Source organism: Mobula hypostoma, chromosome 3 (genome assembly GCF_963921235.1).
Source record: "Mobula hypostoma chromosome 3, sMobHyp1.1, whole genome shotgun sequence".
NCBI classification, from domain to species: Eukaryota; Metazoa; Chordata; class Chondrichthyes; order Myliobatiformes; family Myliobatidae; genus Mobula; species Mobula hypostoma.
In genome coordinates this window covers 40,175,812-40,189,861 of record NC_086099.1, presented here as the reverse complement: position 1 = coordinate 40,189,861, position 14,050 = coordinate 40,175,812, and the positions used below count along the sequence as shown (strand labels likewise).

Below are 14,050 nucleotides of genomic sequence, written 5' to 3'. Positions count from 1 at the left end.
GTGGAAAAAGACTGGTTACATTAACTCTATCTATACCCTCAATTTTACACACCTCTCTCAAATCTCCCCTCATTCTTCTACACTCCAGGGAATAAAGTCTGAACCTATTCAATCTTTCCCTATAACTCAGGTCCTCAAGACCCAGCAACGTCCATTTAAATCTTCTCTGTACTCTTTCAATCTTATTGATACCTTTCCTGTAGTAGGTGACTAGATACTCCAAATTTGACATCACCAACTTTTCATACAACTTCAACATTACATCCCAACTCCTGTACTCAATACTTTGATTTATGAAGGCCAAAGCAAAGGTTTATAAAAAGCAATGTATAGTTTACTTGCCAACATGTAGAAGGTGTGTTCAGTGCAGTTATGGAAGGGTAATATAATGCTTCCTTTGATATTTCTCTCATGTGTTTCGTTAAAGAGCCCTCTGGAGACACGCCGTGCAGAGTCTAGTCTGACACTGTAGTCAAGAACTGCAATAAAAAATTATGGATTCAGTTCTCAATGTAAGTGTTGATTTACTGTCTACAGAGCCACACACGGGTGGCACCATTTTGAATTTTATTCTAGCAAGCATATCCATGTACATGTACACACTGAGGAAACAATTATCGTATCAAAATGGCGATTAGCTACATCACTTACGTCCAGGTGGTCTCTGCTGCACTGTGTTCTGATAGAGCCCTTTGTTTACACAGCTACAATTAACCTTTTGAAACAGCTAACTGCTTGCAAGCTTCAATGGAAATGGTTAACAACTTATTTGATAGGCATCAAAAATTATGAGGGGTATACTGCCTGAAACGTCGACTGCACCTCTTCCTATAGATGCTGCTTGGCCTGCTGCGTTCACCAGCAACTTTGATGTATGTTGCTTGAATTTTCCACTATGGTTGGGTGAGACTGGAACTAAAGGTCATGGGTCAAGGGTGAAAGGTGACATGTTTAAGGGGAACATGACGGGGAATTTCTTCACTCAGAAGGTGGTGAGAGCTTGGAATGAGCTGGCAGCAGAAGTAGTGGATGCCAGTTTGCTTTCAACCTTTAAGAGATATTTGGATAGGTACCTGAATGGGAGGGATATCAAGGGCTATGGTCCTGGTGCAGGTCAATGGGATAAGCCAGTTAGTGAGCATGGACTAGACAGGCTGAAAGGCCTGTTTCTTTGCTGTCGTGTTCTGTGACTCCATAATATCACTTCAATTTGTTTTTAAAAAATAATGTTTTTATTAGTGCATTTGACAGTAAAGGGCAAATATATAAACATCTTTGGATGTATTGAGCTGAAAGAAGAGAGCCTTCATGGTATCCAATCATTTTTGATGCCTGTACTCTTATCCTTCACAAGAAATGCAAGTATAATTATTGTCAGGTCCAACCCATGTCTTAGGTAAATGAGAGCAAAGTGGAGCTCACAGGGTAAAACCACATGGCTAAAAAGAGCCTGTGAAACTCCACACGGATCAGTACTGGACATACACGTAGGTTGCTGGATCCGTGAGGCAGCAGCTCCACCAGCTGTGTCACTGTGTTTCCTGAAACTGAATTACTTGTTCAGCAATACCTAGTCCTGGAATTCTCTTCAAATCATGGTGTTGATGTTTAGAAAGTATTTAAACCAGACTGGAACTTCCCTAACTGGCTTAAAGTTTAATGTTGACTTAAACTTTTTAATACTCACTGGAGCCCTCTAGCAATAAATGCTTCAAAGTTAACAACGTTCTTAAGGATAGCATTGTTTTGCTGATAAACCTCCTCCTTTCATGCTTAGTCAGCTTGAATAAGCACACTATCTGGAGCTTATACAAGCCAAGTAGTTATTTAAAATAAATTGATTATATTTATAATAATATAGACTGCTTCATATAATCCACAAACATGATTTTGCGGTATTTATTGAGAAACCTCAGATGTTAAACTAAAATTCTGAAATTTCCTAACATCTGGCCACCAAGGCAAGCATGGGAAAGATCTGAGAATCATTAAAAACCAACAGCTCATCGGCACGATAGATAGTTTTGGAGGACAAATCCCTCATCAGATAATTTTTGACTATCTTTCAAAGGTTATCGTTAAATGGTAGTACTATTAATAAAAAGTAATATTCAGACAATAAATCTGTTATTGCATTGATCGATATCAGGAGCTAACTCATCAAAATGCTAAAAACAGTTACAGTAACGGGCTTAATAGCAGCAGCTTCTATGCTAATTACATCTAGATATGTTGTCATAAAGCAGCACCACGTTCATCTTCAATGCATTTAAACACATCAGCACATGGCACTAACATGCAATCCAGACCACCACAAAACATAGTGAAATGAGAAATTTAGTTTAACAGGTTGACGAAGTTTACATCAGAAAAAAACCCCATGAAAATGAGAGGTGCTCAGTTTCCGAATGCACCTCATGTGACCTTGCACATCTCCCAACACTTTGCCATGCAACAGGCAGAGAAACACAACAGTCCTTAAAGGCACATTCCCCACCGGCAGTCAAATACCAGCAGCGCAAAGTTCAGCTCTTTGTATAATTCTGCTTGGTGGGGAAGGGTTAAGAGATTTGGCCACAGTAATTCTGTAGGGACGAGAAACCTTTACTACAGCATAATCCTGAAGGAATTGCCAAGGTTTTTTTTTTGCCACATTTGCCAAAGGTCTACTGGTTCTAATTCTCTGCACATTTCCTCTTAACAGGATATCTGTCTAAATCTGGTGAGTATACAATATCACAGAAAATATTTATTATGCAGAGCTGCATTCTTTAAGTGACCTGCCATCCATCAGGAGATACAGAAATTCTGTGGCAAGCTATTAAAATAATAGGAGTGGGCATTTGTTATATACGAATACCAGTAGATCTGCACGGTAAGGGATTTTAAGCATTATTGGTGCTTTCTACCTGATTATTGCTATATTATGTTGCCGTTAAGTTTGTGATATACAGAGATCCAATTGATTTATATTTGGGAATTATATATTGTGGAATAATTTTGAAAATTGTTGATACCTGCCACCACCTGGGAGTTAGGCTGTGGAATATTGAGCTGGCAGTCCTTCCCCTCATCACTTTCCCTCCACAATAACCGTTTTCTTCCTCCTGTTTCTGCTGCTATCTGAGCCTCATGCTTCATCCAAATCTCCAATTTTCTCCTCCTCCTCCTCTGATAGCAAGTGTTGTCTTTGATTGGTAGGGCTGCCGCCGCTATATTGCAGACAACCATGATGCTTGGCATGAACGTCAAGGTCCCTCAGCCTGATTCAGTCTTTAGGGGACAAATGCCACTTAGAATCTGATCACTGTAGGGGTGTGACTCTCCTATCTACATGCAATAATGGTAGTTGGAAAGCTACTGTAATGAATAACCAAGGAAACAGAAGGAACCCCTTTCTCCCCACCAAGGATCCATACACTGGAATGTTCCAGTCACTCAGAAAGTCTGGTAGTATGGATTCTCTCATGGAGCACACTCCAAATGCAAAACCCTCCTTTTCATTATATAAACTCTATCACCTTAAAATAAAAAGATCTGCATTAAATTTGTGGTATTTCATTTTTTTTTTGAACCAAGCACACTTGTCCCAGCCTTTATTTTGCTTCCTGTAAAATCCTGATTTGCCATCTGCGAGAACACTTAACTCTATTTGCCAACTCAGCAGCTTGACAGTTTTGCTGTTCTCGGAGGGCCCACATTCTCCGCAGTTGGAGGGCCACAATAGAACGGAGAACATTGACAGTTGGAGCCTGCTAATTTTAATTCTGTTTTTGTTCTTGATGAACAGCAAATCTGGGTCAATATTTTAAACCAGGGCCAATATTTTATAAGGATTAAACATGATTTATTTATTTAGACATACCACACCGAGCCGTACCATCAGTAACCCTAATTTAACCCTAGCCTAATCACAGGACAATTTACAGAGACCAATTAACCTACTAACCGGTACATCTTTAGACAGTGTGAGGAAACAGGAGAGCATCCCAAGGAAATCCATGCATTCCATGGGGAAGAAGTACAAATTCTTTACAGAGGTTACTAGGTTTGACCTCTGAACTCTGACATACCAAGCTGTAATAGCATTGCGCTATCTACTAAGCTACTGTGACACCTTTTGATTATTTAGAAGCTAAGAACATAACAAGTAGGAACAGAACTCATGATGCATCAATCCTGCTCTGCATTCAATAAGATCGCAGTTCATCTGATCTTGACCTTAGCTCCACTTTCCTGCCTGTTCCCCATAATCTTTGACTCCCATGAAAACCAAACTTGGCCTTGACTAAATTTATTATGTTATTTTTTTTAAACTTTGTGGCATTTCAACCTTTATGGACTCTGAGGAAAAATACACTGTATATGATTCCAGACTGAATTAGGTTACATATTTGTGCTGGTTGTCAAGAGAAGTTATGCCAGCCATGCCAGAAAACATACCAACTGCTTCAGGTTTATTGGACTTCAGCCTGAGATTGAAGCAGATGTTTGCCAAAATGCACACTGCTGGCTTCCCATCAATGACACAGTTCTTGTTCTGGACATTAATTTTTTGGGGCTGAAATTGCAGTTTGCTAATCGTCACTTGAGCTATCTTCCGGGACCTAATAATGAATTAAAAAAAAAACACAATCAATATATTATGTACCATTTTACAGAAGTGTTTTAAGTATTTCGTTGAAACTCTCCGAAAAAACTAATCAATGAGTTAGAATTGCATTCTATACATAAAAATACTGTAAATAGTTTAAAAGACAAGGCTTTGAACCAATTCTTTCTGACAGAAATGTAATTCTCCTTTATCTCAAAATCAAGTCATTGATATAATTTTGTAGCATTGATCGATTTTGCATGTTATTGTGAGAAAATGTGGGAAAGGTCTCATGGCCAAAAAGTATGGAATAGATCTTGAAATGATGGGAATCTCGTAAATTTCATAAATGAAAACAGTGAGGATAAAAGGGCAACTAGAAATTGAAACACAAAGGAAAGGCATATTAAACTAATAAATAGTATGTGATGAGAACATTCTTTGGGAGGGACCTGCTGCTATATAATTGGATTGTGTACAAGGCCTGAAGGGAGCTCAAGGGTCGGGTCATTCAAAATGGTGAGGTGACATAAACTGGCTGCTGGAGTAGAGAGGTGGGATGTAACTAGTGTCAATCTGTGATCTCTGTGGGGCAGGTTAATGCTGAGATTTAGTGGGGGTGCAAGGGCTTTCAGTTGGGGGAGGAGTTACAAACAGGACAATGTAGGGCAGAAAAGGGCTCAATAGAAATCTATGGCGAGAGCTAACTTCCGTGCTTAAAGAGGACCTACCTTTATCTAGTTCAAAGCACTGGAGTTCTGGAATAATACTGAAGCAGACCTCAGATGCGTGGTCCACCAAGGACAAAGGCTATGCAGAAGCATGCATGTATACATTGCAACCTGTTTGATGTTCAGGTCCCTTTGCACGTTAGTGTAACAGATGCTCAGAGGACTTGACAGGAAATTTGTGAATTTCAGACCAAGGATTGTAAATACTGATAATTTTTCTTATTAAATTATACTGTATTTGTATGTACTCCTTGTGCAACGTAGTAGATATTCTACCAATAATAATGCAAAACCACTACAAACCAGAACAGGGCGGCACCACCTACTGCTCCAATAGTAAGGTCCACTAGCCCATCATCATTTAAATCCATCTGACCATCGATCGATTGTCCAAAATACATAAAAGATTCATTTGATGAAGATGCAGAGATGCGCTGTTTAAAAATAAACACATTTCATTAACTAACACAGAATGATTAATATTGAAAAAAATCCTGATTTTTTTTCATGTCTCGCCATGACAAACAAGCTTGTTTGTGACAATTCTGGATTGACGGTTTTCAATGGCATTCACTGTTTTACACAGAAAATAATGATGACAATTGAATGATGTTTATCTTTACATTGGGTACGAGCTAAGTACTGTCATGCTTATCATAACAGTGAAGTTAAAGTTAGCAGTGCATCTTAATTGTTTTATTACTGAAGCAATTTCATCTTTTTAAAAATAATCGAAATATTTATTAATATCCTTTTCCTTTTGCAATGGTAGAAATATTCAAGGCAAGATGAAATTCTTATCAATGGGGGGGGGTGACTGGAAGATTATTATTATAAGAGGAATTGAATACCAAAGTAGGGAGGCTTAGTTGAAGTATAACAATTCCAATATTTACCAACATGACAGGTAATGTGAAGTAGCCGATTAACCTACAATCTGCACACCATTAGCATGTGGGTAAAAACTGGAACAACAGGGGGATCCCTCATAGTCACAGGCAGAACGTGTAAACCTCATGTAGACCACACCCATGGTCAGGACTGAACTTAGGTCTCGATTACTGTGAGACGGTGGCTCTGCTACAGTGCTGTTCTGTGCCAACTGGGCTGATCAGGCCTGGGAAGTTTTGAGCATTGCAAGTGGGGGAGACAATTGGATTTTGGTTGCTGGTAGGGAGCAAACAGATTGTAGATTGGAGGTCAAGGGAAGGAGACAAACATTAGAGGTAAAAAAAAAATGGACGGCCAATGAAAAATAGAGATCAAGGACAGTGCTGGACGTTGGAGTCAGGGGAGGAGTTGGAGGTAGGACTTTGGAAGAAAGACTTTAATGCTGAAAGCTTGGGGGAGAGTATCAGGAATTTGGAGTCAGGGGAAGGTCAGTAGGAGATTTAACGTAGTGTTGAATCTTATGGCATGAGTCACCAATGGTAGGAGTGAGAACAAAATTAAAAATTCAAGCTTGTACTCATATAGCTCTTTCCCCACATTCAGTGCTGGAAGAGCAGAAATTGGTCCTTATCTTTAACATTCAAGTTTCTCAACACCCAGGAACCCTGACCACCAAATATTAAAAAGAATTAGTGTTAGCACCACATTGTGTCACTAAAACATTTAAATGTTGGAAAGAATATTAGCTGCCCATTACCTCCCTGAACTCTCAGGTTGTTATAAATGCCCTTACAGATCTAGTTTGCACGTAACCACTTAATGAAGTCACAACACATTAAAAAATATTCTTTGAGATATGACCAATTAGAAATGAGCTCTGTCAACTGCAATATACTTATATACGAATAAAAAGAAATTTCAGGATGTATATTGTATACATTTCTCTGATATTAAATGTACCTGTTGAAACCTATTGAATATTAAGAAATCAACTCTCTTATTAAATGATGATTAATAGAAGCGTTTGAATGTATTTAGAATTAGCTGTGTATTAAGCCACAAAAGAGACTGCCCTCAGTTATTGATTTTATGATGCAGTCTCTTTCTTCAAAAATTTCCCTCTTATGGTCTAAACCAGGGGTTCCCCACCTGAGCTCCACAGACTCCTTGCTTAATGATATTGGTCCATGACATAACAAGGTTGGGAAATCCTGGCCTAAACCATAGTTTCTCCATGTTCAAAAATTGTGTGAAAGTCAATTACAGTTGACTTTAATCAGATCTGCTCTCAAACAAAACTGCTTTCCACTTAATTCCTTTACTTACGCTAAAGTTTTATTTGAGCAAAATGTGAAGAGGATAATACTGCCAATGTAGTCTCGGGCTGAAACGTTGACTGTACTCTTTTCCAGAGATGCTGCCTGGCCTGCTGATTTCCTTCAGCATTTTGTGTGTTGATGCCATTGTAGTAAGCAGAACTTAAGACTGTTTTACCCCACTTGACTCTCAATGACAGACATCTTAAAGCCATCTAAAAATATCTAACCCAAGATTGCACTGATCCTTTGTGCCCATAAAGCTTTCTTTCATATGCCAAATGAGGGTCAAAAGCCATTACACTTTAACTTTAAGAACCTGGATGGTTACCTGTGGCCAAGTGTCTGTTAAAACCACTCAGAATTCTAGGTTAGAGTAACCTAGTGTTATTTTTCTCAAGTGCTAACAGCCAGAGTGGTCCACTCCAAGGCACAAGTGGAGCATTGCCACTCATCCTGTCCCTGCCACAGCCTCACAATCCAGGATTATTATTGCATAAGACCATAAATCACAGGAAGAGAATTAAGCCATTTGAGTCCCCAAGTCTACTCCACCATTGCATCATGGCTGATTTATTATCCCTCTCAACCCCATTCTTCTGCCTTCTCCCCGCAACCTTTGACACCCTTATGAATTAAGAACCTATCCACTTCCACTTTAAATATACCCAATGACTTGGCCTGTTTGTAGCAATCGATTCCACAGATTCATCATCCTCTGGCTAAAGAAATTCCTTCTCATCTCTGTTTTAAAGGTGCATCCTTCTATTCTGAGGCTGTGGTCCTAGACACCCCAACTACAGGAAACATCCTCTCCATGTCCACTGTATCTAGGCCTTTCAATATTTGACAGTTTCAATGAGATCCCCATCATTCTTCTAAACTCCAGCGAGTACGGGCCCTGAGCCATCAAATGCTGTTCATACGTTAACCCTGCCATTCCTGGGATCATTATTGTGAACGACCGCTAGACCCTCTCTAATGCCAGCACATCTTTTCTTCAATAAAATTACTCACAGTACTACGTGTGGTCTCACTAATGCCTTATAAAGCATTACGTACTTGCTTTTATATTCTAATCATCTTGAAAAGAGTGCTAACATTGCATTAGCCTTCCTCACTACCAACTCAACCTGCACATTAACTTTTAGGGCATCCCAAGTCCTGTTGCACCCCTGATTTCTGAATTTTCTCCCCACTTAGAAGATAGAGTGCACCTTTATTTCTTCTAGCGAACTGTATAACCATATACACTCTACACTGTATTCCATCTTCCTTGTTCATTCTCCTAATCTGTCTAACTCCTTATGCAGACTCCTTGCTTCCTCAACACCACCTGTCCCTCCACCTATGTTTATATCGTCTGCAAACTTGGCCTCTAAGCCATCATGACCTGCCTCCCTGGCAGCAATTTGAAGGTCTATGGTACAAAAGAAATTTCAATTGTATATTAATAGTCTGAAATGTTGATTGTTTATTTTCTTCCACAAATGCTGCATGGTCTTCTGGATATTTCCAGTATTCTTTGTTTTAATTATAAAAGCTTTATACTGTTTAAAATGCTCAAAATATTTATGAAGTCTACACAGGCAACATATTACCTTAACATATGAACAATGAAAATACTGCCTGATCTGTATAATAAATGTTTAATAAAATCAAACTAAATAAACAACAAACCTGTGAATACTTTTTGTTAATAGTTGTGCCAGATCCATGGAAGAGGTAGACTGCCCCTTGGTGGTTCCCTTCCAGAGGGGCTCCAATTGCAACATCATTGTAGCCATCGAGGTTTAGGTCTGAAACTGCAATTATGGATGTTCCAAAGCGGGAACCACATGGTTGCCGGAGGGGCTCAGAGCACTTGTGATCTTCACTTATGGCCTACGAAAAGCACCAAAGATAAAATATGTGCGACTAATATTCACGATAAGCATGAAAGCCCTTCTATTATTTTCTATCCTTCTTTATATTTTTGACAGAAAGTTCAGTCATAATTTACATAGGCATCCTTAGTCTCGTGAGACCATGGATTTGCGCCTTGGAAGGTTTCCAAGGCGCAGGCCTGGCCAAGGTTGTATGGAAGACCGGCAGTTGCCCATGCTGCAAGTCTCCCCTCTCCACACCACCGATGCTGTCCAAGGGAAGGGCACTAGGACCCATACAGCTTGGCACCAGTGTCATCGCAGAGCACTGTGTGGTTAAGTGCCTTGCTCAAGGACACAACACGCTGCCTCAGCTGAGGCTCGAACTAGCGACCTTCAGGTCACTAGACTGACACCTGAACCACTTGGCCACACTCCAGTCATAATTTATTGACGTTATTAAAGTGTACCAATGATATCACTTACTATATACATCCCTACAAAACTGAATGATTACATTGTAGCCAAGAGTATATTGCATATATGCACTTGTAAGTTATTAAAGCCAAGGGTAAATGTCTTGAGATTCATCTGTCCTATACAGTACCGGTTTTAAACGGTGTTTTGATGACAAACTCAGCCATCGTCATCAAGGATGATGCCTGGGCATGTAAAATTAAATTGTCAAACATGAAGCTGTCCTACGTGTACTGGTAGTACACATTGGAAATATTTTGTGTTCTCTATGCAAATAATCTACATGTAACCAGTTATATCATGTCTGTTGTCTTGGGCCTACGTGATAAAACTTGTGTGCTGAGGGGAACCTACACATTTTGGCATGACCAACCTCAGCAGAAATATTTTAACATGTCCCTTGAGGCTACTATTTTCCAGAAGAGATTTTAAAAAGAACGTTTCTGGGCACACAATTAAATTTTAATTCTTTTTCAAATTTAAACAATGTACATAATCTAAAAATACTTCTAAAAAAATCAACATGTAATCAATTTCTAATTCAGTTTGTTCCTCAGTGTTTCCTTTAAGTAAATGTGATAGGTCTTTACAGATTAGATTCAGTTTAAAGGTAACATGAAGCCCACAAATCACCTTATGCAATTTTGAAGATGAAGTAAAAAACTTAGCTGGTTTGCGATGTTTTTCGAAATCCTGGCTTGAACAAGAATATTCTTTGATAACAAAGTAGCTAACTTAAGAACCTATTTTCCAGTGTTTCAGCCAATTTTGCTTTACCCAATTCATATAATTATCCTTTTAAATCTGGTAGTAAGAAGGGTGTATGTGCATTGTCCATGCATCAATTTTAATCAGTGCAGATGAAAGTACTTATCCTGGAATGTGGCAGGGAAATTCCCATAGCTTTATTATTCCACATGATGTAAACAGTTTGAATGTTATCAGTGCAATCCAATCTCATTAAAATCAATTTTCCTGTATCTCAATTTACATTGCCTGTTTATTGCATTCGGATTTTATTCAAATTCCCATAATTAAAGATGTATTATTTGTCCCAATGAATAAACAATTAGAATCTTTGAATATGCTGCCATTTTCAATATCAAATGTTCCCACAATGGACATCCACATCCCCTTTTACATCACTCACCTCTGTTCCTTCTCTTCCCCAATTCTATTTTTCTAGCTCCATTTCAGGGAAAGGTCAGTGACCCATAACCAATTCTAAACTAAGAGTCACACATTAGTCCTCACTTTTGCCCACGTATACTCTTAGTTTTTCCATGTGTATCTCAACTACTCTGATGACTGCTATAGTAGTGCTTCTGGTTGAAATTCCTTTTTGCACAACTATTCTACCATAGTTGACAGGGTTCTTAACCACGTCTGTTCCATTTCCTACACTTCTGCTCTCACTCCCTTCTGTACCCTCCCAGAGGAAAGTGAGGATTCCCTTTGCCCTCTGCTTCCAGTCCACTAGCCTCCATATTCAATAGATCATCCTTTGAAAGATCTTCCAGCTACAAAAAAATTCCACCAGGAGATGCGACTCCCCCTCCCCATTCTCCGGGGACTGTTCTTCTCCCCATTACTCCTTTGTCATTCTTCCATCTTCTCCAAATGCTCCCCTTCTCAGTACTTTTTAATGCAAATTCAGGAGATATAATGCCTCACTCTTAAGCTTCCCCAATATTCAAGAACAAATATTACTTAATTTGGAGACTGAGAATCGAAGAGGTGCATAAAATTATGAGGGACATAGATAGAGTAAATAGGAAGAAATTTAAAGCAATGGTAGAAATATTCAAGGCAAGATGAAATTCTTATCAATTGGGGGGAGGTGGTGACTGGAAGATTATTATAAGAGGAATGAATACCAAAGTAGGGAGGCTTAGATGAAGTATAGCATAGTTAAGTCGTGTTTGGAACATTGCACCAAATTGTATTCTTCATTTAAGAAATGATATCAAGGTTTTAGAAATAATCCAATGCAGATTTACTACACAAAGACTAATGTTTTGGTTATTTTATGTTGTAAGTTTGGACAGGCTACGCCAGTATCTGTTAAGATATAGAACAGTGATAGGATTTTATTGAAACCTACAAGATCCTGAGAGGATTAATGTTGAAATGATAATTTCCTCTTCTGGGTGAAACCAGAATTCAAGGTCACTGATTAAAAATAAGGGTGTACCAACTTAAAGAGAGATTGATTATTTTTTTCTCTCAAATAATTGATAGACTTTGTTTCTCATAGGGATGTGGAAGGAGAGTTTTCTTATATACTTAAGGCAGATGTAGATTGATTCTCAGAATACAAAGAGGTTAAAGAATATATGGGACTGCAGACCTGAGGTGCCAATGAAATCAAATGGCAAAGAAGGCTTGATGGTCTGAATGAAGTATTCCTGCTATTGATTTGGAAGTTGGGTTCATTCAATTTATTTGCTCTTTCATGACTGAATGGACACAAGGAGCAGAATTAGGCCCCACTCGACCTTTCAAGTCTGCTCCACAATAGACAATGATGTACAAAATTGCCAAAGTCCGTGGGCAGGCACTTAACCTGCTTTGATGATCTTCTGAGAAAATGGCAGTAGCACCGAGAGTTTCTGCCAGCAATGCCCTCAAGGATCTGTCCCAGTGAGTTCAAAATGCAACTCATTTATTCAAGTGGTTTAATTGATTTCAGATTCTTGTAATTTTAAATTATTAGAATCTATTTTAGGAATTTGAAGTGGCACGAATTTGCATATCAGACACAACCGGAAACTTATAAATTTTGACTCAATATTATTACACTACTTCCTCAAATAATTATAATTGTACATTAGTGTTTATGACAGTCTTGCTGCCACTTTGTGAAAAAAATAGCCACGTAATTAGGGGCTAAATATGCTTTTGCTCTACCTCCTAGTAAGGTGCTGATGGCTACTTGGCCACTCTCTTGTTTGCAGCCATTTCTGATTAGAAAATCTGCAAGATTTGAAGCAATGCTCAGTCCCATTTTAGGTTAAGCCACCAATCTTGCTATGCAGGAAAAAAATTCAGCAATTACTTCTAATCAATTTACATCCAAGGACATTTTCCAGTATGATGCACAATATTTATTTATCGCAACAAATATTTTTTTCTTTTCTATTTCTACCTCCCCCAAGGTCTATGGAATCAGTACAGGAATGATTCTCTGGTCTCCTGGTCCCAAAGGAAAATACATCTCACAGTTAATGAAAGCTTCAAAATCAGGATTGCCAGGTATTTTGTTAACTCTGACTCTTATTAAATGTATTCACACATTACCCGTTGGGGTTTATGATGAAAAAAAATCACTTCTTAACTGTGTTTGTGTAGGTAAATGTCTCAGGGTTTCTGTAGGTGCGTAAAGATGCATTGGTTGCATATTGGATACTTGTCAGTCTTTTTTCATTGTATTTCTTTGTTCTACTATGAATGCAGGCAAGAGAATAAATCTTAGAATAGCATATTGTGTCATACATAATAACTTTACTATGAACTTTGGAAATATACATGGTGGACTAAAAATTCAGCCAGTGGGGAAACATAATCAGTGTTGTGGATTCAACATAACTTCATCAGGCTGCCTTCTTTCAAAATTTATTTCAAGGGCAAAATATATTACTCTGATGTTACTATATAAAGCAGTTGGGCTACCTGGCAGGAATGAATTTCTAGGCAATTGTGTCCACATCTGGTAAACAAAGCAATGGACAGAAATCCCCTTGAGCCCATTTTCAAGCCTGAAAGGAGTATACTGCACTGATACCATTCTTCACTCAGGAAGATGGAAATTGAGGCAGAATAGATTTAGATCTCATTAACAAAATTTGGGCCAGCTGTTTTTATGAAATCAGAAACGCTCACCTGACTTATTAGTAGTCATTGCTACCCTTGCCTTCATACTCTTGCACCTTTGGACTCCTCAGTCAATTCCATAAGAGACACTAATAACCATTTTGGGCAGTTGCTGGAGACACCTGATACATGGAATGATCCAGCATTTTTCAGGTTCTGTATGGTTATGAAATTTTATTTCCCAAATTTGTTTGATGTGCTGCTGTATTTTGAAAATGGGAATACAAATCCAGTTTCCAAGCAGTTGGTCTCACTTGATCAAAAACCGAAGTCCAAAAATAACTTAAAAACACATGTACAAGA

General features: G+C 38.5%; 1 protein-coding gene across 1 annotated transcript in view; it reads right to left on the bottom strand.

Annotated features, from left to right (window-relative positions):
* Positions 1–14,050, bottom strand: part of itga1 (integrin, alpha 1) — a 227,008-nt gene that overhangs the window by 82,942 nt on the left and 130,016 nt on the right. The window contains exons 15-18 of the mRNA XM_063042906.1: positions 9,213–9,416; positions 5,629–5,759; positions 4,444–4,607; positions 343–479 (exon numbers count right to left, since the gene is read on the bottom strand). Of these exons, the coding sequence (XP_062898976.1) occupies positions 343–479; positions 4,444–4,607; positions 5,629–5,759; positions 9,213–9,416 (636 nt within the window). The remainder of the gene's footprint in view (positions 1–342; positions 480–4,443; positions 4,608–5,628; positions 5,760–9,212; positions 9,417–14,050) is intronic.